The sequence below is a fragment of the Protomyctophum parallelum genome (assembly GCF_964188405.1).
Source record: "Protomyctophum parallelum genome assembly, chromosome: 17".
In the NCBI taxonomy this organism is placed as follows: Eukaryota; Metazoa; Chordata; class Actinopteri; order Myctophiformes; family Myctophidae; genus Protomyctophum; species Protomyctophum parallelum.
Genome location: NC_139719.1, coordinates 4146736 through 4171119, shown reverse-complemented (window position 1 = coordinate 4171119; position 24384 = coordinate 4146736). Strand labels below are relative to the sequence as shown.

The following is a 24384-nucleotide window of genomic DNA, read 5'->3' as shown; positions in this document are numbered from 1 at the left end:
CCCTTAGGCGTCTTAGTGGTATTATGCTGTATCTGTGCGTTGAGAGCTATTTCGTTTGGGGTTTGTGGGCAGTTGAAAGGTCATGAGAGTGCTTTTGGCACTGGGAACAGAAGACTGTGGCAGAGAAACGGGGCTGAGCAGGTGGTATGGATGCAATGTTGAATTTAGAGGACAGACTGGTGCAATAAAACACATCATCATCTACAAGCAGATCATTTCAAAGGTTATATAATACCTCCGCTCTACCAAAGGGGAAGGGCAGAGTCTATGAATGAGGGAATAAATAAGTGAGTCATATGGATAATTGGACCTGGAATAGACTTGTTTCTAAGAAAATGTGTATAGAGCACAGAACTCCGTCAAAGTGCCCGTTTGTACTTACTTCAAAGTGTTGTGGTTAGTATGTTAAGTTATAAGTCATGTGCATTTTGTGGCAAAAGGTAACCCCAAATGCCACGCCCCCTTGGTGCCAATCTCTGTTAACAGTTTGACTGCGGGATAAAAACATCGCAATCCCCATTTGACTGCCCAGTTTTTCACTAACCTTTGAAGAACCACCCCGCCGGCCATCATCATTCTGTTTCATTAAAATCCACCTTAAAATGGTGTGATCCTTTGTCGTTGTTGAAAAATAATCCAAACTGCCGATCAATAACAATTAGCGCAGGACAGAGCCACCCATTGCACACCGCCATTGCCATTGGAATGCATTGGGCCTCAATTTCCCAGAAGCCTTAGCAAGCCAGCGCGACCTATCACACTTCAGTTCAGAACCAACTTTTCCAACAGAAATCTGTTCATAATGGCTCGAGATAACTTGCTACCAGAAAAACAGATGAGACAGACAGACAGACGGATGGGGGTAAAAACACGACCTCCTTGGCGGAGGTAATGAATAGCATGTTTTTCGGAGGGGAGCTGCTGGGTTGTGCAATGGAGATGAGAGGTAGTCAGCGCCAGACACAGATTGTACTTGGCACCAGGGAGCGTCTGGAGCATAAATCCATAAAAGTCATTTCTGCAGGTGGCTTTAGTATGAATATGGAACCCACCCTGGCAGAATGCAGCATGCATTTTGCTGGCATGTCTTCTGTTCTCTTTTCTCCTTCTTGCCATCTTCAGTTAATTGGCTCATCGACCTGTCACGCATCGTTGGTCTGCTGACCAAACAGATCGCATGCTTTACTGTTTAAAATGATTTTTTTTGCTCCCATGTCATCCTGCAAGATCAAATGTCTTCATTTTGCTCTTGTGTTTGATGTACACCCAGCATGACGCTGTACCGCTATAGTGATTCTCTATGTTCACACGTATCTACCGTGAATAGTGCAGACATTTTGACTAGGTAGCATGATGTGATTTTGCCGTCAGTAGATGGGGAAATGTATGTGTTTGTTGGTATAAGTCTTTAAACCCCCCTTATACACTATAATATTATGTATGCTTGTTGATTTGCCATTTTAGCTAGGGGTATAATTATAGAGAGATGACTTCCGCAGGTGCGATGATGACGAGGCAATGGCATACAATGTAGAAAGGAGGGACACCAGCACACCGCCACTTGCTAGGTTCAGAGCATATTGAGAAGCAACGTCAAGGTCTTGCCTGAGGAAGGTCGCAAGACCGAAATGTTGCTTCTCAATAAAATGCTCTGAGCCTATCAAGTGGCGGTGTGCGGGTTCGATTCGAGTTAGAATCGCGATTCCCGTTATGAACGATTAAAAAACAATTCATAATTTCCAAAAAATCGTTTTTTTTTTCTTTTTTCTGGTTACAGTTACAGGAGTTTTCAGTTTCCACTACATGGCGTTTGTGATATGAAATGTATAAGCTTACCCTAAATCACAGTAATTTTCAAGTTACTGTAGTCACTGTAGACACAGTTCAGCACAGCTGAGGTGTGTTTGTCAACGAGGAGCCAGCTGACGCTCATTGACAGGCAATAGGCATCAAGGCAACTCGTTAGTGTGAGCGTACGTGTCTCTACTCTCTGTGCACTAACACAAGTGATTGAGCTCAAGCTGTGCAATGCATTATGGGTTGCTGCATACTTTGCATGTGTGCATTTTTACTACTAGCTAGCCTAAGCCTACCAATTTGGTTCATTTTACAGCAGTTTCTACTTGAATGTATTGTTCTGGACCTTACTGAGAAAAAGTAATTGAGTGTCAGACTCAGTCAGAAGTTTCGTAGCCTACATGTTGTCTTGGATTGACCTGTGCGTGTTCACATCATTCAGTTGATAAAACCTTTACAATACGCTTTTTTAAGAACTTTACCCTGCTGTCACGTCACAAGACTGGAGTACAGTAGATCGGGATGAAATCCTATGTGTTGAATCGAGAGTTATTTTCAATAGAGAATCATTTTGAATCCGGAAGAAAATGCCTTTGAATAAAATAAAATAAAACGATTTTGAATCGAATCGTGACCCCAAGAATCGGAATCGAATCGAATCATGGGACACCCAAAGATTCACAGCCCTAATTTTAGCCTACATCTAGATCAGATGTAGGCAGGTGTGCTGCTAAGGCATCCATACATTTCTGTTAATGTACGTTTTCTGGTCATAGGACATAGGAATCATCAAGATTGATCTTGATATTTTATATCAACATCAATCTTGATATCTTGGTTATCCCTATTTTAAACCGTTGATCTGTGGAGAAACCATAAAAAGTTAATAATAATAATAATAATAATAATACATAAAAATGCCTCCGTATATGGTCAACGCCTCGTGACACGTCACGCCACCATATATGGCCATCTCCATATATGAAGATCACGACACTGACGCCATGTAAGCCTGCATAACCATACATGGAGAAGACTGGATCATCACCTAGATCTGCATACATGGAGCCGGCCAGCAACTCTACATCTGACCTCAAACCCTTCGATCTCCATATATGGAGCTGACCTGTTCAGACATGTGACATCCCATAATGTTGATCCTCTCAATAAAATTCTGACAAATCCTATGTTGATGTGTGCATGCAACCTCACCGTTTAGGTCAAGGTCGCTTCAAAAACAAACGTTCAGTGTCTAACCATGGCAACCGTATACTGTGGCACTGCTGCTTGCCTCTGTAAGAGAGAGTGCTTATAATTAGCTCTCTATCTTTGACAATAGCTGTTATCAGTGGCGTGTACCTTTCAGACCAGCAGTACACCAATATTTACTGTGCCTAGAGCACATACGGTAGTTGGAAATCACCATGCAATTTCTGTCTGTAAGTGGTGGGGGAACCTTGCGATCCTTGTCGAGTGCACTGCACACACAGGATGATTACAGTATAGAGTTCATTGTTCGCACGCCTCTGAGTGACCTGTATTTCTCACTTCTTGTCTCATTCTCTGCCTCTGCACAGGTGGATGGTTAGCGAGGCATGGTGGTGAAGATGGCTCCAGCGTTCTCAATAGGGCCTTTGTCATGGGCACGCATCAAACGACCCACTGGAATGGGAATAGGAGTCCTTCATCTGCTGCTGCTGCTCTCTGTGTGCCTGGGCCAGGACACTGACGGTAAGCCTTCTTTCCCTTTATCACTATAGTCTCTCTTACTCTTACTTTCTTTCACTCTCCCTCTCATGTTTTGGAGTGGTGCAACCACTCCTATAGACAGCTATGTGTGTCCCTGGGTCCCTATGGGTCTCTAGGTCTGTTCCCGGCTGGGTGGCTGGGTCTGTCCGTTAACTGTATGATGATTTGGGGTGTTACAGTACAGTAAAGTGACAGCACAGTAGCCTACAGTACAGTAGAGGGACCCCTACACGTTAACTCTGTCATTTCTCAACCATTCCGGACGTGGGGCGGCTCGCCAGAACCAGGCTGGCCCCCTAGGCGCGTTTCTGGGGGTCTGGATGTTCCGGGGACCCACCAGGGACCACCACACGAAGTTGCACCACTCACTTCATGCGGTGTGATTTGACTCCTTTTATCAGCCTCTTTCTCACTCTTTCTTTCACTCTCTCTTTCTTTCTTTCTTTCTTTCTTTCTTTCTTTCTTTCTTTCTTTCTTTCTTTCGTTATCAGTCATCTTTCTCACTTTGTCTTTGAACCTCTGAGTCTTCCTGGTTCTCTGTCCCTCACTCGCCCCCCTCTCTCTCTCTCTCTCTCTCTCTCTCTCTCTCTCTCTCTCTCTCTCTCTCTCTCTCTCTCTGTCTCAGAATGTGATGGGTCACCTAATAATGGTTTAACAACACACTCGGTGTCTGCTAAATTTACTGATCTAAACTACTAATGTTGCAGTGAATATTCTTGAATGCCGGGACCTGTACATAAATCGAACTGGCAAGGTCTTCAAAGCCTAATAAATATGTAATGATCACATTTTTTATGTCACTTCGGAAAACCTCATACTGTAGCTAACATTGCTATAGCCAAGAGGTGTCTATCTAGGTGGTGACATTTTCATCGTTTCAACGGTGGCAGGAGGAGAGAGATCTTTCAGTGAACAGAAAATATATACAATTTATAAAAGGAGAGGCTCAACAAATTGGCAGTATACTTGCCACTGAGTGGGAAGCAAAACAGATGGATTTGAAACACATTATAAAGAACTTTGCACCCAGAAAGATCAAAGATGCAGCCCTATATGAGACAAAAATGAAGCCATAGCCTAGAAAATTGCATATTTTTTTGCTAAGAACTGTGTGGTATACTCTAAGTGTAGCAGATCTTTGACCTTGGTGTGTGTGCGTGCGTGCGTGCGTGTGTGCGTGCGTGCGTATTAAAGAGTATTAACCCTATTAATGATTTATTTCTGAAGTAATAGGCCCATTGTGACCACAATCTATGTGATGAGCACAAGAGATTAACATAACATTAAAAAAAATATATATATATATATATATATATATACACACACAGTGTATATAATATATATATTTAAAAATAAAATCTGTATCACATAAGAAGCACTAAACAGCCTTGCCCCACATTACCTCTGAGACCATCATCATATTCTGTCAATTTAGTTTATATTAATTTAATGTTGTCATTATAAATAAATAATCACACAAAATTAGTGAAAATAGCAGATATATAGTTATATACAGTATACAAGCTTGCAACGTGTTACCATGTAGATCTGCTATTTTCACTATTTTCTTTTTAAAAACATAATAATTATCAGTATCAGTTTTGGACATACAAGGTTTGTATTTGTACAGTGATGATATGCAGGAACTTGACAGGACCCAAACGGCTGATGTCACTGCTAAACATTTCACTTAATTGCTTGGGTTCGGGCCAGGCTCTGTTTTTTTAAAATATTGCAGGAAAAATAATCACTGGCAGTTCATCATCAGGAAGAAATTAGCAGTACTCAGGGCAGGCGCGAGTGCAGTACTTTCATCCGACGGAGCATTGGTCCGAACGACAACCTACCTCCTCCCTCACCCTAACCCTAACCTCCCCCGGGGCAGACACCTAAACCTAACCGCAACCCTCTCCCGACCCGCAGCGCACCTCGGACGTATGCCCTGTCGGGCCTATGAGTTGTCGGACAAAAGGATGCCCCCCGGCAGGCGCGTCAACTCCGGGGGTGCGCGGTAGCTTGTGCACCCACTGGCAAAATAATAAGTCAATATGCACCCACTGAAATTTCCCCTCCCCCTGGTCAAGTTGTCACCTAGTCACACACCTTTACGGGGGGTGGGGGGGGGGCGCTTGGGCCACTGAGGTGTCGGGCGACCAGGTATTCATTCAAATGCTAATAAGGTGGCTTTTGTTCTGCGAGTACTACAACATTCAATTGACACTAGGCTGTAAGGCTGAACGCTCAATGCAACGGGAGCAAAAGTCACAGTCCCAATGGCCCGTCGCGCAAAAAGTTGATATCTAACTTTGGCTATAATCAGCCAAATCTCAACCGATTGGTATAATTGTCTCCACCAGGCCGAAGGCATGGGGGGAGAGTATGTTTTGCACTCCGTCCGTCCGTGTGTCCGTCCATGTGTCCGTCCGTGTGTCCGTCCGTGTGTGTGTCCGTGAGCAGCTAATCTCGGCCACCGTTAACCCGGTCGATGCCAAATTTTGCACACACACTCCCTGGATGACAACGATGAACCTCTGCCCAAACTTTCCAGAACGGCCTGTTATAGCGCCACCAGGAGGCCGCTTTGTGCAAAACAAGTTTTTGCACAGTACACCTACAGATTTTGTCCAAACATTGCGCAAATTGGTACACAGTCTCTCTAGAGCCATTCAACGAAACCGGTCTTTCAGATTTCTCAGACTCCATCCTGATTGGTTAAGATTGGCTTCCAAAGTTCACAGGAGTGCTCAGTTTCAAACAAAATGCTGCAAATCATGAACACATCGCGTGATTTCCGTGAAATTGTGCACGCACATTCCCACTAGGCCGAGGACGAAATGCCACATGAACAATTTCAACTCAGCCTCAAGGTGGCGCTATAACTGGCCGAAAAGTGTTTTTACCTCTAACTGCACGGATCTGTGGATAATTTACTTTTGTTGCCCTTTTATCCAACCACCAGATGAAGGCAAGCTGCAATGTCCTACATTCCTATCATGGTGGAGACCTGTGCCCAGAAGGGCACTTTTTCTAGTTCCAAATGGTATACACTCAATGAAATTTATATTTTCAATTTTTCATGGGCGTATAAGTCATAGAGCCAGAGAAAGGAGAGATATGGTAGGGTATAAGCACGTGGCTTGGGGGCGGGACTGGGGAGCACTCACTGAACGTTATAAGACGTTTCCGCCCTTGACTCAGGGACTCCGCATGCACTATGAATCCACAGACACGAGTCAGGTTTTGGATGGAAATAATTATTTGGATAATCGTGAGCACTCAGGTACTCAGGAGGCAATCCACTTTACCACAAAAAAAACGAATAGAAATACTAATCCATTATAGTCGCTGATAGATAATGAATTCCATGCATTTCTTAATAGAGTGTGGCATTGTGACAATGTTCCTACGGCGAGATTGTTTGGATATTTCAGTGCTGAGGGACATCTGCTTGATTGATTGAGATAATTGAACTGACTGTAAATGATGCAATCATCTTTGTGAGCGTAATATAAAATTCAGGGGTGACTCTCCTCTCCATTTGTCAGAATATTAATATTCCATTTAACACCTAGTCCTTGAGATTTATCTGCTTGGCATTTAGCTGACAGCGGCTTACGCCACAGTCAAGGGTGTGTGTGTGTGTGTGTGTGTGTGTGTGTGTGTGTGTGTGTGTGTGTGTGTGTGTGTGTGTGTGTTTGCATGCGCTCAGCCATGCATTTACCTATATTATGCACACACTCATCCTTCGGTGTGGTGGAAGTTGTACTCAAACTTTTTCTTCAAAAGCCCACACCACCAATAACGTGTTTTTACGTGTGTTTTTATGAGTCACCATTTGTGACCACAGAAGCAACGTATACACACTTTATAAAAATAAGATTTAGCACAATTAAAATGGCTAATAATTGTTTATTTGGAATGACATGACAATTAAAGTAATAATAGTATTTTAGATCAGACATTTCCGAGTTAACGGCCAATAATGGAGATACAGTCTACCATTCATTGTCAATGTAAGCGTTTGTAGCTGTTGCAAAAACACAAAGCTTACAAAGCTACAAATGAGATGAACTGGCTTCAACTTCAGCGACAAAGATGCAAAGCTACAAATATGCTGTGTAGCTTTGAATATTTGTATCTTTTGCATCTGTGAACGCACCATAATGGCTGGGACACCAGGCCAGCCAGGGCCAGTTGTGATCTTATAAAGGCTAATGTGAATACATTTTTTATCATTTCCTTATTCCTTATTTTTACTATACTAAATAACTAGTGTCAAGCAGCTATCAACTTGCAAAGCTAGTCTCCACGACCCCCCCGCCCCTCCATTTGAGAACTAAGGACCATAGGACTACATCTCTACATCTATGTGCAAGACATCACCGTATAAGCCATATCTCACAAACATGACTTATTGTTTATCACGGTGGGTTACATTTCACTCTAATTAAAACAATCTAGCAGGAAATCACGTGATTGAAAAAGAATAAACGATGGAGAGATCGATCATACTGGAGATTCATATTCTGTGACTACTTGTAAAATAGGGAAAAACACATTGCTGGCAGGGTGCTGAATAATGTAGCCTATTTATTTATAAAGTAGCAATACCACAATGTATAGAACTACTACAAATAAAAGTAATTTGTATAAATCTAAAAGAATGTCGCATCTCGTTTTTTCTTATTCTGGAGAACCATGCTGTGCTCTCCTCGGTTAGAATTACCTTTCTGTACACAAATCCATTCTTTCAATCGCGTTTATTTTTATTTTTATAAAGTATATTTATTGTTTTTTTTAAAGACAAACAGACATTACACAACAAGAACATAATAACAAACAAAAGAAAAGAAAAACAGCTCAGGCACAACACTATTATAAATAAAAAGATTGAATATACAAAGACATGACAAGGACAATGAACCATAATGACAAGTGGCTTTCGAATTTTGATAGACTCCCATTCAGGGAATACATCCATACAGAACATTAATACATATATTAAAAAGGCAGACAATAGTTATCATAGGCACCAAATCATTACAACAAGAGCAGACCCATGCACGCTCCACTCAAAGGCGGCAACCGCCACCCCTCCAGGCGGCAGGGCCACCGCCCCAAGAAGCGGCCCCGACGCAACGCATCGAGACCCCTGCCCGGGCGACCACCCCCCCATACCCAAAGGGCAGACAAGCCCCCACCCCAAAGCAGAGCACCCACTAGGGAAGAATGCTGGCATATAAGATATCTAAGGTTGGCACGGAAAACCTCCAAGTATCGTGACAGACAGTGTGGTTCCAATATGATTCAAATAAGGGTTTCAATCGCGTTTTCTGTCCGTGTCAAGCGTACCAATTGTTTTAAATTGAGCCTGCATCCCAACAAAAGAGACCGTTTTACTCTGTACAGGTTTGCTCATTGTGAGGGCACTCATTATGGTTTTAACCCATTCTGACCGGGCACCCATTTTGGTGTTGGCATCATGTTATGCTTTAGCTATTGAAAAATAGCAGATCTACAAGCTCATATCGCGCCACCGAGTGGCGCGATACGAGCTTGTAGGTCTGCTATTTTTTTTTAAATCGAAGAACGACTGACATTTTTAGAATCTGATCTCAGGTCAGAATGGGTTCATCAGACCAGTGTGTGTCCGGCGGAAACCTCGTATGAATCTGATCTCAGGTCAGAATGGGTTAAGCTACTTAGTTGGGAAATTGCTCACTTGTATTCACCGTTGGAAGCAAAGTACACCTCACTGAGCGCCACAGGTGAGACAGCTACTGTCAGCTCTGCTCATTGGTTTGAATGGAGAATCTTATCAATGCTGATGTCAACAGAAAAATAAAACAACAGCGTCAAGTGGATTCTCTGTCGGGCAGAAACCTTGTTTCTCCATATTCTAACTTTGTGTTTTATTATTATTATTATTATTATTTTGTATTATTACCCTTATTATTTTTTGTAAATTAATCAACTGATAATCTACTGCCATAATTGACATCCATGTATTTTTTATCATTTTTAAGTAGGTCTAGTCACAAAATATTCATCTTCACTTCGATCGCAAACCGGATGGTTGGTAATGAGAAAGGCGTTCGTTTTTGGAAAAAAATCTGTCTAATTCATAGTGAACATAGACATGTATATATATATATTTATGTGTATATATATTTATTTTTTCAAGAGTAAAGAGAGCCTACTTTCAGCTGTCCAGCAGTCCAAATATTATTACATTAAATTTCAGAATGGTAGACCTGAGGCCTACCATTGCATGGCACATCTATGCACGAAATGTCTATGCTCACAGGCTTCTGTGTGCGACCTAGAGAGCATCTGAGCATGAGCAACACAATACCTCTTACACCATGTGTCTTTGGGAAACCGGGCCATTGTCTGTCTCATATATCCATCTCTTCATCTTTGTCCCTACAAAATTAGTCCAATCGTAGCTGAACTCATGCTGTCACATGCATACAGTAACTAGAATGTTGTGTTAGTACACAAAGCTCACGTTAGCACATCATGGATGGCATTGTTCAAGATACAGTATTCTATGCAGATCTGTAGCCCAATGGAAAAGGATGAAGGAGAGCCATTCTACCACTAAAGAAATGTTTTCAATTGAGATTTAAGATGTAGACTGTTATATGTAGGGGGATTCAACTCAAGACGGTTAGCTAACTGATAATTCATTTAACTGACTGAAAGCCTTTTCAATTGCACATGTCGTCGTCATTAGACTTTGTGTCTTGTTTTTATCACAAGAGATTGTGGCACAGAGACTTCCAGTTCCAGTTTGAATGGGAAAATGTCATTTGCAAGGGGGCATTCAGGTGACACAGAATACTAAGAGTTCAGATAAGAGGAGGCCGGGAAGAGTACTGTTTCAATACCTCCTGCACGGAAACTGTTTTCTCAGCTTTCTCTTCTTTCTCTTATCTGAACTCCTGGCATTCTGGTGCCTTGTCAATGTCCCCTAGCTAAATAATACTAACAGAAGCAAGACAGTATGTGTGCAGCCTGGGAACAAAGCTGCACAGTGGTCTTCAGTGGTGAAGCCGTACTATAGGATGGCTGCTTCAAGGTCCAAGGTTCAAGGTTTCTTTATTTTGTCTCCCAAGGGAGACATTTGTCTTGGACCCCAAGGACCCGCCCTGCAGCATACAGATACAATACAATACAATACAATACAAAACAATACACAATACAAGACAAGAAAGGCACACAGTGAGCCGTACAACATAAAAAAAACACACACACACCAACATATACCTAGTGCAAAAGAGGAAGAACATCACCTCATAACCTTCGACCCCTAGCCTGTCTGCCCTCTGCAAGGACTCTGTTAAGGAGTGTGATTGACAGAGGGACAAAGGAATTCTTGTAGGCTACCTATTATATTTGCACGCATGTACCTCCTATACCTCCTACCTGATGGCATTAGCCGATACTCAGGGTATAGTACATGGGAGGGGTCAGACACAATTTTCTTAACCTGTCCAATGGTGGCCTGCTCATACCCATGATCTTCCCTGCCATTTTTGTCTAATCTAAGGATCTCAGATTTGTATTTTACAGTTAGGTTTCCAAACCAACTGGTGATACCATACCTTAGAATTGACTCTATGCTAGCTCTATAGAAGATCAGCATTATGTTTCTACTTACACCAAAAAGTCTGAGCCTACAGTGTGGTGTCGGTCTATGCATCATTTAGCCAAATGGAAATCAAATCTTTATCCCAATTAGAACAAAAGGGCTTCACAAGAACAATGGCCGAGTTTCCCAAAGGGAACATGCATGCGTATAGCGAGTGGGCACGTGGTTCCTAGGGGCAGTCCCTTTCACTGTGTGGTTCCTAGGGGCAGTCCCTTTCACTGTGTGGTTCCTAGGGGCAGTCCCTATCACTGTGTGGTTCCTAGGGGCAGTCCCTTTCACTGTGTGGTTCCTAGGGGCAGTCCCTTTCACTGTGTGGTTCCTAGGGGCAGTCCCTTTCACTGTGTGGTTCCTAGGGGCAGTCCCTTTCACTGTGTGGTTCCTAGGGGCAGTCCCTTTCACTGTGTGGTTCCTAGGGGCAGTCCCTTTCACTGTGTGGTTCCTAGGGGCAGTCCCTTTCACTGTGTGGTTCCTAGGGGCAGTCCCTTTCACTGTGTGGTTCCTAGGGGCAGTCCCTTTCACTGTGTGGTTCCTAGGGGCAGTCCCTTTCACTGTGTGGTTCCTAGGGGCAGTCCCTTTCACTGTGTGGTTCCTAGGGGCAGTCCCTTTCACTGTGTGGTTCCTAGGGGCAGTCCCTTTCACTGTGTGGTTCCTAGGGTAGGGCTGGGCGATATGACGATATATATCGTATTTTCGATAGAAAATGTCTATCACGAAAAAAAAGCTATATCGCTTATATCGCCGTTTCGCTTTACGGCAGTATTTTACGTCACAGCGCTTATATACGGCATGCCCAGCAGCCCACCGCGCGCACTGAAAACAGTGAGCCAACACCTTTCGGATGTCTTCTCTATTATATACTCTAAGGCCAACACGACCACAACACAAGCCGAGGTGGTGCTTGCACCTAAAAGAGGGAGATGATGATGATGGCTGACGAGATTCAGAGCGGTGTAAGGGGCACGTTCGGAAATACCACACCGGAGCGAACTCATCTATCAGTTTGCATTGCACAGTGCGCCTAGTGCGCTATTTCCGAACGCGCCCTAAAGTAACCGGTCATTCACTGTTATAAATGCAGGTTTCATGTTGGGTCAAATTGATAAATTGCGTGAGCCACGCATGTTTTACACAGTTGAACAATAAGCTTGTCCGTCGTCGGGTGCACTGCAAACTTCTTCCAAGACGAAGACGTTCCTCTTACCTGTGCAGTCCTCCTGCTGCGTCTGTCTTGTTTTATTGTTCCAAATAAATTATTCCATTTGAAAAGTCCTTAATTCAGCAACAGCTTACAACAACAACACAAGACGCTGACTTTGTTGTGATCATCAAAAAAAAAGGAAAAGAAAAAGCCCCACTCGTCCCAGACTCCCATATACGCACAGCTGTGGGCATGGAGAGTTGACGACAAGATCGCGTTCTCTCTCACTCTATCGCCTGTAGTCAATTAAACATCGTTAAGCTGCCCAACGTCTTTAACAAACTAAACTATAACTACAACAGAACATGTTGATTCCCTATACAGAGCTTAAATGAACTGAAACAACTGTAGTGACAAACTGTGACATGAGATATTTATTTTTTCCTTAAGCCAATTTAATGCAGACACAGGCCTGTACTTCTGTGTCTGAATGGCAACGTCTTATTTCTTTCTTTTTTCTTTTTAATTGTCATAATAATAATTATTATTAATAATACTAATAAAACTTTATTTGTATAGCACCTTTCATGACATGAAATGCAGCTCTCAAAGTGCTTTACAGAGCAATGGAGAAAAAAAGAAAAGCAAGGCAACGACATTAAAAAACAAGCAGTGATGCAATACAGTGAGGACATGAATAACAAAAAATAAAAGATCAATTAAAAGCAATGTTGTAGAAGTGGGTCTTGAGCTGTGCTTTAAAAATGTCTACAGAGGCTGAACAATTGAGTTCAGCCTCTAATTATTATTATATACATTTTATTTTGTAATATTTTTGTACTTGCTTTGGGCCTGTCTGTGCATGGGAAGGGCATCAGTATTATATTCATATAAGTAGACTGGATAATGTGAATTTAATTGTTTTTTGAGTGGTGCAACCATTATAGACAGCTATGTGTGTCCCTGTCCCTGTATCCGAGCACGAAATAGCATAACTATTGTCACCACCAAGTGTCACTGTTGTGCAGCCTAACACAGACAGAGGCCAGGGAGGAGAGCTTGTACAGTACAGTACAGTACAGTACAGTACAGTACAGTACAGTAAAGTACTCGACCTGAACAAAAATCAATTCTTTTAGATAAAAAAATAGGTATCGTAAAAAATATGCTATATCGTGAGTATATCGTTATCGTGATAAAATAAATTCTATATCGTGATATGAGATTTTGTCATATCGCCCAGCCCTATCCTAGGGGCAGTCCCTTTCACTGTGTGGTTCCTAGGGGCAGTCCCTTTCACTGTGTGGTTCCTAGGGGCAGTCCCTTTCACTGTGTGGGTCCTAGGGGCAGTCCCTTTCACTGTGTGGGTCCTAGGGGCAGTCCCTTTCACTGTGTGGTTCCTAGGGGCAGTCCCTATCACTGTGTGGTTCCTAGGGGCAGTCCCTTTCACTGTGTGCTTCCTAGGGGCAGTCCCTTTCACTGCGTGGTTCCTAGGGGCAGTCCCTATCACTGTGTGGTTCCTAGGGGCAGTCCCTTTCACTGTGTGGTTCCTAGGGGCAGTCCCTTTCACTGCGTGGTTCCTAGGGGCAGTCCCTTTCACTGTGTGGTTCCTAGGGGCAGTCCCTTTCACTGTGTGGTTCCTAGGGGCAGTCCCTTTCACTGTGTGGTTCCTAGGGGCAGTCCCTTTCACTGTGTGGTTCCTAGGGGCAGTCCCTTTCACTGCGTGGTTCCTAGGGGCAGTCCCTATCACTGTGTGGTTCCTAGGGGCAGTCCCTATCACTGTGTGGTTCCTAGGGGCAGTCCCTTTCACTGTGTGGTTCCTAGGGGCAGTCCCTTTCACTGTGTGGTTCCTAGGGGCAGTCCCTTTCACTGTGTGGTTCCTAGGGGCAGTCCCTTTCACTGTGTGGTTCCTAGGGGCAGTCCCTTTCACTGTGTGCTTCCTAGGGGCAGTCCCTTTCACTGTGAACATAGATATTCCATGCATAGATGTGCCACGCAACTTTCCTTATAAGGCTCTGAAATGAAGTGCGGCCTGGCAGGCCTCGTCCGAGTCAATAAAATACTGCTGAATTAACTAGCTTGTATTGGTAACTTTGACTGCACAATAGCCTCCCATATTATACCTCCTGGGTATTCAATTCATAATTATGATATGATACATAACAACAACATTAAAATCATCATGATGGGTTGGGGAGTGGCAGAAACTATATCGTGCGTGGTGGTACACACCGCTCCCTCTCTCCATATTAAATTAGCTAAGCTGACTCAGAGAGAGAGAGAGAGAGAGAGAGAGAGAGAGAGAGAGAGCCTTACGTGCGCAATGAGGACACGTATGGCTGTGCTCTACAGTGCTCTATAGTCTGGCAGCACACAGCCCCTAGTTGTTGTAGTTAAAGTATAGCACAGTAATAGTAATAGTAGTAGTTGTGTATTATAGCAGTAGTAGATGGCTAGATTGATACAGTATGTATACTTTATTAATCCCGAAGGAAATGTGTTCTGTTCAATAGCTCCAGTTACCATACGTTCATACATAACCTGGAATAAATAGATGTTCAAAGACTCTGACCTCTAATGACTTTCCTAGGGTGGCGTTCTTGTGCTGCTTTTCGCTAGTGTGAGCACTTTGCCCAATGGGGAAAGGTGTCCGAAAGTCAGAACTGTGCTGTGTACAGGGTGAAGACAAGAGGGGCCAGGCACAGTCCCCTAGGGAACTCCTGTGTTGCAGAACACTGTGTCAGAAGTACAATCCATCAACCTGTATAGTATTAGTCATTGTAGCAGTTATAGACACTAGTAGGCTAGCCATAGCGGTAGAAGTAGTAGTAATAGTCATAGTAGTAGCAGTCGTAGTAGCAGCAGTATAGCAGCGGTGACCTTACGGATCTGGAGGCCCGTTTCAAGAGCTAATGTGACCTGTCATCCTGCCACACACACACACACACACACACATTAGGCATGTGGAAAATAATCGATACGTATCGATACATCGATTATGACGCGCGCGATGCGAGTGAATCGGTTCATTCACTGTGTATCGGTAAAATTGACGGGTGAATCTCGATGCATCGTTCGCGGAGTGCTTGCATCGGTAAAATCCGTGGTTGCACCGTTTTTTCATGGTACATTTCACCCTATCCTGTGTTTCCGAGGTGCATTCAACGTACCATCAGAAAAGGAAGAAAAAAAAAAAGGTCTCTCGCAGCGCACACACAGGGCGCGTTCGGAAATAGCGCACTGAGCCCACTGTGCAATGCAAACTAATAGGAGAGTGTGCTCCGGTGTGGTATTTCCGAACGCGCCCACAGTCAGTGAACTGAAGCTACCGTACGACGGTGCAGTCAGAGTAGACACGTTGAGACAACAAACAGACTCAGACTATAAAGAGCACCCGCGACTAACAGAAGTGAGCCCCACGCATTAAACAAGAAGCACCACCTTTACTCTTTAGCTTTATAAAATAGCTGTCCGAGTAGCTTTGTCCGTCGATCAGTTGACTTTTCACTGTAGCGCTGCGTGCTGGACTGCTGGTAATGATCCACACTCCACAGCTGTGCTTGCTGATTATCCGACGCAAATCTGCGTCGCGATCATCATCAATTTGTAATTAAAGAAAGCTTCTGCAGTCTGCACACACGTGTACAACAACAACAACGCCACAGCAGGGTGTACTGCTTGCGCACAACTTTCCACTGTCCAGCTTTCCCCTGCTGTTCTCTGGGATAGAAGCCTTATTGTCTCCACCAGCCGAAGGCATGGGGAGAGTATGTTTTGCACTCCGTCCGTCCGTGTGTCCGTCCGTCCGTGTGTCCGTCCGTCCGTCCGTGAGCAGCTAATCTCAGCCACCGTTAACCCGGTCGATGCCAAATTTTGCACACACACTCCCTGGATGCCAACCATGAACCTCTGCCCCAAACTTTCCAGAACGGCCTGTTATAGCGCCACCAGGAGGCCGCTTTGTGCAAAACAAGTTTTTGCACAGTACACCTACAGATTGTGTCCAAACATCACGCAAATTGGTACACAGTCTCTCTAGAGCCATTCAACCAAACCGGTCTTTCAGATTTATCAGACTCCATCCTGATTGGTTAAGATTGGCTTCCAAAATTCACAGGAGTGCTCAGTTTCAAACAAAATGCTGCAAATCATGAACACATCGCGTGATTTCCGTGAAATTGTGCACCCACATTCCCACTAGGCCGAGGACGAAATGCCACATGAACAATTTCAACTCAGCCTCAAGGTGGCGCTATAACTGGCCGAAAAGTGTTTTTACCTCTGACTGCACGGATCTGTGGATAACTTTGTATGCCAACTCCCTAGAGGCCAAGGAAAAACCTTTGTCTGGAATTTTTCACATCTGCTCTTTATAGCGCCACCAGGAGGCCGACATATGTAAAACACATTTTCTATTATTACTCCTTCAGATTTTATCCAAATTTCACGCAAATCGGTACACATGATCTCCATAGTCATGTGATCAAGACAGGTTTGTTTGATTTCTCATATTCCATCCTGATTGGCCACGATTGGCTCCTACAGTTTTCAGGAGTAGCAAATGGCCACAACTCCTCAACGCAGCGTCCGATTGCGATGAAACTGTGCACGCATATTCCCACTAGGCTGAGGAAGAATCCTGGTGGAGACCTGTGCCGATTGGCACTTTATCTAGTTTATATTCTGCAGCAAGACGGTGTCGCACGCCTAAAATTGCAGATCCACAAGCTCACAGCGGGGCATGGATGAGACGCGTTGTGAGCTTGTACATCTGCTATGTATTTATAACGTTAATAATACATGCAGGCCAGGGTCTTCAATGTTTTTCAGGTCAAGCCAAGGACCACTTAGCTTAGAGTGAGAGATCAAGTAATAATAATAATAATAATAAAACTTTATTTGTATAGCACCTTTCATGACATCAAATGCAGCTCAAAGTGCTTTACAGAACAATGGAGAATAAAATAAAAGCAAAGCATAAAAGAAAAGCAAGGCAACGACATTAAAAAACAAGCAGTAATGCAATACAGTGAGGACATGAATAACACAAAATATAAGATCACTTAAAGGCAATGTTGTAGAAGTGGGTCTTGAGCTGAGCTTTAAAAATGTCTACAGAGGCTGCCTGACGAAGGTACAGAGGGAGCTTGTTCCATGCCGATGGCCCGTAGAAGCAAAAAGCTGCTTCCCCGTATTTTTTAGTTGCCATTTTTTTAGGCAAAGCGAGCAGGCCAGCAGTGGAAGACCTTAGCGGGCGGTTTGGGACATATTTAGGCAAGCAGTCATGTAGGTAGGAAGGTGCGAGACCATTGAGGGCTTTATAGACAAGTAAAAGAATTTTAAAATCAATCCTAAAAACAACCGGAAGCCAGTGCAGTGATGCCAAAACTGGAGTAATATGTTCTCTCATCTTAGTTCTAGTTAAAACTCTGGCTGCTGCATTTTGGACAAGTTGTAATCTGTCAGTTGTTTTCTTAGGCAGTCCTGAAAAAAGTGCATTGCAGTAATCAAGCCGAGAGAAAACAAAGGCGTGGATTAGCGTTTTTGCATCGTCCAAGGACACATAGGCTCTGATTCGTGCAATATTTCTAAGGTGAAAAAAGGCAATCTTGGTAACATGATTAATGTGTGAATTAAAATTCAATTCGGAATCAATAATAACCCCCAGGTTCTTTACTGTACTGTTACTGTCTACAGTCAGGTTGCCAAGTCTGCTTAATATTGATTCTTTCTGCTCACTAGAGCCGATTATGAGAACTTCTGTCTTGTCCTCATTTAGCTTGAGAAAGTTCTCACTCATCCAACATTTGATGCTAGACAGACAGGTAAGCAGCGGGTCTAAAGCACAGGGATCATCTGGAGCCACAGATAGATATAATTGGGTATCATCAGCATAGAAATGAAAATTGACTCCGTGATTGGCAATGAGTTCGCCCAGTGGCAGTATGTACAAGGAGAAAAGCAGAGGGCCAAGAATCGAGCCCTGTGGAATACCAGAACTGATGTCGTGTTTGTCTGAGTCAAACTCGGCTAGATTGACAAAGTAACTTCTGTTTGATAGGTAGGAGGAAAACCAGGACAGGGCCGTACCAGACAGGCCTATCCAGTGCTCCAGACGCTGTATTAAAATTGAGTGATCAATCGTGTCAAATGCAGCTGTTAAATCTAGAAGTAAGAGAACGGATACATGTTTCTTGTCAGCAGACACCCTCAGATCATTCATTACTTTTACAAGTGCTGTTTCTGTGCTGTGGCCTTTCCTAAAGCCAGATTGGAATTTGTTGTGTACATTATTGTTCTGTAGAAACACATCCAATTGATGAAAGATACATTTTTCTAAAACCTTGCCCAGAAAGGGTAGATTTGAAATGGGTCGATAGTTACCCAAAACAGAGGGATCAAGATTGTGTTTCTTGAGAAGGGGCTTAACTACAGCAGTCTTCAGTGAGTCTGGGAAGACGCCTGATTGTAGAGAGCTGTTTACAATTTTTAGGATATCTCCAATCACACTGTCTAAGACTTCTTTGAGAAAGTTGGTGGGAATTGTATCTAATGAACAGGAGGATGATGTCATCTGTGATATAGTTTTGCGGAGTTCGTCTTCCTCAATTTCGCAGAACGATGATAGGCTCCCCCTGGAGAGATCTACCCTGGGACCATTTGCTGCTGTTTGACGGTTTGCGCTAGCAGCAGCACCATTCATAATATCGGCTCTAATGTTTGAAATTTTGTTGTCAAAAAAGCATGCAAACTCATTACACTTAGCTTTAGAGGCCGGGAATGACTGCTTGTAGGACTGGGGGGGGTTTAAAAGTCGATCAATGGTAGAGAATAGGACTCTAGCATTTTTCTTGTTCTCGTTAATAATGCCAGAGAAATATGCCTGCCTTGCTAAACGCAAGGCTTTGTTATAGGCGACTGTTGACTTTTTAAGAATCTCTAGGTGGATGGTGAGTTTGTTTTTTCTCCAAGCTCGCTCAGCTCTTCGACATTCTTGCTTCAGTGAGCGTGAAAGCTCATTTATCCAGGGTGTTACTCTGGTATTATGTTTCTTTTTTGTTTTCAAGGGAGCCACTATATCAAGAGCTGACTCTAGTTTAAGATTAAAAATTTGAACCATATCATTCACTGGGGGGGTATCGGGCAATGGGGGACCCAGGTGACGAGAGAACTCGTCGGCAGCAGAAGAGCTAAAAAAACGCTTTTTTATGGTATATTCAGTGATGTTTTTCTCTAGATCAGAGACAGTCATATTAAAACACAGTGATGTTCAGCCCTCTAGAAATCACCAGGTCCAGAGTGTGCCCATGTTTATGTGTAGGCCCAACAACATGTTGGATAAAATCAAAGGAGTGCAATAACTCTAGGAAACCCATAGCCATAGCATCTGTAGCATCATCCAGGTGAAGATTAAGATCACCTGAGATAAGAGTTCTGTCATAGTTAGTGGAGCAGATAGATAGAAGTTCTGATATTTCTGTCAGAAATATTGCTTTACTGCATTTTGGCGGGCGATAAATGCTAATCATTGGCATGGAGGCACCATGTAGTATAGTGGCCTGGTATTCAAAGGATGTAAATCTGCCAAGGGTCAGAGCCTTGAATTTTAACGTGTCTGAAAAAATTATTGCCAGTCCACCTCCTTTCTTAGCCTCGCGAACAGAGTGAATGAAACTGTAGTTTGCGGGACAGGCTGGCGCTAGGAGAACAGCTCCATCTGAGCCCAGCCATGTCTCTGTTAGAAAGATTATATCTAGCTTCTCTTTACAGATTATATCTTTTACAGAGGAGGACTTATTTGTTAGTGACCTGATGTTAAACAAGGCAAGATTAAGCTTGTTATCACATTTTTGGGGGCTGTGATGCCTGAGAGGTACATTAACCAAACAGCATTCTCTCTTCAGACCACTCCTTGTGTTGGACAATCTATTTGAAATAACAGTAGGAATGATGTGCACCTCAACCTGTACAGTGATTGAAACACCAGGCTTTCTAGAAGCATGGGGTCCATACATGATTGTTGCTGCGCATAATGGACCCTGTTCATATCAGTTGTCAAGTGTAAATTGATAATCAGAAATCTGAAAATCGGTAGCTGGGTTTGGTGACAGTTGGAGGCAACGTCTGGTATGGGGGGTCGACTTTAATCCAATGTTCATCCGTTCCACCATGTCCGGGGTGAAAGAGAGATGTACTGGTGAGGGTGTTAGAAATTCTTCATCAGTCACACAGTCATCATCATCACTTTGATTCAGCAACAAAGATTCAATCGACCGTTGAGCATCTTCCTTGGTGAGGGGCCTCATCAACAGTGCTTCCATCGCCTGTCGAACTACTTCCAATTTTTCTCCGATGGATGTTGTGGCTTCATGGTCTGTGATCTTTTCTCCACCAGGGGGCGCTGTGACTTCATGCTTTGAGATTTTTACTCCACCAGGGGACGCTGTAGCTTCATGCGATTTCTTCTCCACCAGGGGATGCTTCATGCTCTGAGATTTCTTCTCCACCAGGAGACGATGTGGCTTCAAGCGCAGTAATCTTCTCTCCACCGGGGGACACTGTGGCTTCGAGCGCAGTGGTCTTTTCTTCACCAGGGGATGCTGAGGCTTCCTGCGCTGTGGTCTTTTCTCCACCAGGGGACACTGTGACTCTGAGATTTCTTCATGCTCTGTGGTTTTTTCTCCACCAGGGGACGCTGTGACTTTATGCTCTGAGATTTCTTCTCTACCAGGGGACGCTGTGGCTTCATGCGCTGTGATCTTTTCTCCACCAGGGGACGCTGTGGCTTCATGCGCTGTGATCTTTTCTTCACCAGGGGACGCTGTGGCTTCATGGGACCCCACTATACAACTAGGCAATTATATTATAAAACTGTTGCAGATTAAACTAGACATAGACTTGTTTGACAGCACTACAAAGACCTGTAATCTTTGTTTTGTTTATTTGTTTCTTTTCTATTTATATGTTGGTAACATTAATTGATGAACGATAGGCTATTACATTTTAATCTCTTGAACCCTCTATACTCAAAACCTCCAATTGACCTTTGAGATATAATAATTATACTATAGCCTATGATTATTAGTAATCTAACAATTCCACAATAACCAGCAGAGAGCAGACCCTTTGTTTACTTACAGAATTCTATAAGTTGGGTTGTTTGAGATGCAGAGCTATAATACTAACCTACAGTAAAACAATAAATTGCTTTGAATTTAAATGTAATGCATCTTTACATGTTTTGGGAAATTAATAGAGCTTTAATATAAATCCTAATTGAATCGCCATCAAATCGCATCGTATCGGTAGAGGGGTGAATCGTATCGTATCGCAATGTCCAGAATTGAATCGCCATCAAATCGCATCGTATCGGTAGAGGGGTGAATCGCATCGCATCGTATCGCCAGGAGATTCCATGTATCGCTAAAGTATCGTATCGCTGGCAGTGCATCGAGATGCGTATCGAATCGTGAGATGAGACGAGATTCACATGCCTAACACACATACACACAGAGAACCAGAGTGAGTGCGAGAGAGAGAGAGAGTTATGATGAAGAGACAGAAGGGAGGGGGAGGGATAATTAGAGAGAAGGAATGAAAGGAAGAAATGGAGGTAGAGAGTGTGAATGAGGGAGAGAAAAGAGCTAGTGTAATGGATAAGGCAACACGGTGACACAGTGGTGTGTGTGTGTGTGTGTGAGTCAGATAAAGTGTGTGCGTGTGCGTGCGTGCGTGTGTGTGTGCGGGGATGTGTGTGCACGCGCGAGCGCTGACGATCCGTTCTCTCCTGAGATGCATCAATCTAGTACAAGGTCATCCTTTCCTCTTCTCCTCTCTGTGCTCCCTTCTTTTCTTCCCCCAACATCCGACTGCACCCTTCGCTTTGCTTTGCTTTCCTTCCCTCTCCCTCTCTCTCTCTCTCTCTCTCTCTCGCTCTCTCTCTCTTTCTCACCCACTTCTTTGGGCAGATTTCCTCGCTAATCCTCGACTTCCCCTCTTCTCAAAGTGTCTCTCCTCTCCTCCCATCTCCAGTCTTATCATCCCTTCTCCAGTCCTCTCCTCTCTCTCTCTCTTCTTCTCCTCAACCTATACATGCCACAACTTTCTCTCTTCAATTTCCCTCTTTTCTTCCCTCTCCATCCCCTCACCTGTCCTCCGGTGGATGAATGGATGTAAAGGGAGGTCTAGATGGACAGGTGAACGGATGATGAATGAGAGGCCGGGTGCTGGGGGTGCAGGTAGGCAGACAGAGAGGGATGACTCCCCGGGGAGGGATGTGGATGGGTGTACCTGCTGATGGAAGCTGTTAAAAGGACAAGAGATGCTCCGCCCGCTCCGTGTCCTTAGTCCACCTCTTATGTCACATTCTATTTCCGATCTCAGCTGTTTCTCATCAGAAAGAATTCCAAGGTTGGCATGTTTTTCAGATGCCAAATAGGTCTGTCAATCATTATTGTAAGATCTGGAAGATTGAAAAATCAACTAGTTTAGTTTAGTTTAGTTTATTCGCACAATAAAAACAGTACAAAAAAGGGTAACATCAATAAAAGAGAAATTATGTGCAGGTGAGAAAAGAAAAACTAGAAAGATGCAATCCTGTGGATTTGCGAGAGCGGTTGCCTATCTCTACAGGAATATTGTTCAATTAGAAGAGTTGAGTTGGGTATGTCACCGTATACTGTCCAATCAAATGAGGGTATGTCACCATATACTGTCCAATCAGATGAGGGTATGTCACCGTATACTGTCCAATCAAATGAGGGCAAAGCACACAAAAGCCTTGGGAAGAGTTCCGAATCACTGGCCAATCGGAGTGGAGAATAGAGAGTTATTGCAGGATTATTATTTTTTTCCCAGTAAACAGGTGGGTCATGTTGGGCATCACAGTGCATTTCGTATTTGTTACAAGTCAGGATTAAAAAAAAAAAAAAAACGATTTAAATGTTTTCGACGATTTAAGCGCTGGGGTGCAATAACAATATAGTCTGCTTGCCTGTAAGCAACCACAGTAACTAGTTTTTAGATATTTTGAGAATAATGACAGGAAAACAAGTCACAAGTCAGTCAGCCAGTTAACCCATTCTGAAAGGGAACCCATTTTGGTGTTAGCATCATGTTATGCTTTAGCTATTGAAAAATAGCAGATCTACAAGCTCATAGCGCGCCACTCTACGAGCTTGTAGGTCTGCTATTTTTGAAAAATAGAAGAACGACTGACATTTTTTAGAATCTGATCTCAGGTCAGAATGGGTTAATCAGACCAGTGTGTGTCCAGCGGAAACCTCGTATGAATCTGATCTCTGGTCAGAATGGGTTAATAAGCAAGACATCCAGACATCCAGTCGGTCAGCCATCCAGCAACACGATAAGCCAGACTTCCAGTCAGTCAGTCAGTCAGTCAGTCAGTCAGTCAGTCAGTGGAGCAGTCATCCAGACAGACTGTGAGTTATGTGCCTCTAGGATGACTGTGTTGTTGGCACTTGTGCTGAGGTTTTCTTTATGGGCTGTGTGGGCCACAGGCCAAAACAGGGAGCCGGCCATTCATTAGGGATGTAGCAAGCTTAGCATCTTACACTGTGTTATTAATATACTGTTTAATATGCACATTATTTCAAAATTACTCCTCATGGATTAATTAAAATTACTTTTAAAGACAGTGTGACACGCACGCACGCACACACACACACACACACACACACACACACACACACACACACACACACACGCGCACACAGTCTGCTCTGTCGAGGTGATTGCAGTCAGTGCAGTGTGTTACAGCCTCATCATCTATATTTCATGGTAACTTTAGCATATGTGTGCAACGTGCATGTGTGTGTTTGTGGTGTGTGTATCTGGCATGCAATGCTGTAATAACAGTTGCTAAGTGATGTGTGTGTGTGTGTGTGTGTTTGTGTATACCGTGGAGACTGTTGCTCAGTGTGTGTGTGTGTGTGTGTGTGTGTGTGTGTGTGTGTGTGTGTGTGTGTGTGTGTTGGTGACGTATGTGTGCATCTTAGCGTACCAAACAATTTCCCACAGGTAG

The 24384-nt window shown here is 43.5% G+C and overlaps 1 protein-coding gene across 1 annotated transcript in view; it reads left to right on the top strand.

The window, feature by feature from the left end:
- Positions 1–24384, top strand: part of LOC310874472 (protocadherin-15-like) — a 282612-nt gene that overhangs the window by 36320 nt on the left and 221908 nt on the right. Inside the window, exon 2 of the mRNA XM_083787282.1 lies at positions 3375–3528. Within this exon, the coding sequence (XP_083643408.1) occupies positions 3393–3528 (136 nt within the window). The 5' untranslated portion in view covers positions 3375–3392. The remainder of the gene's footprint in view (positions 1–3374; positions 3529–24384) is intronic.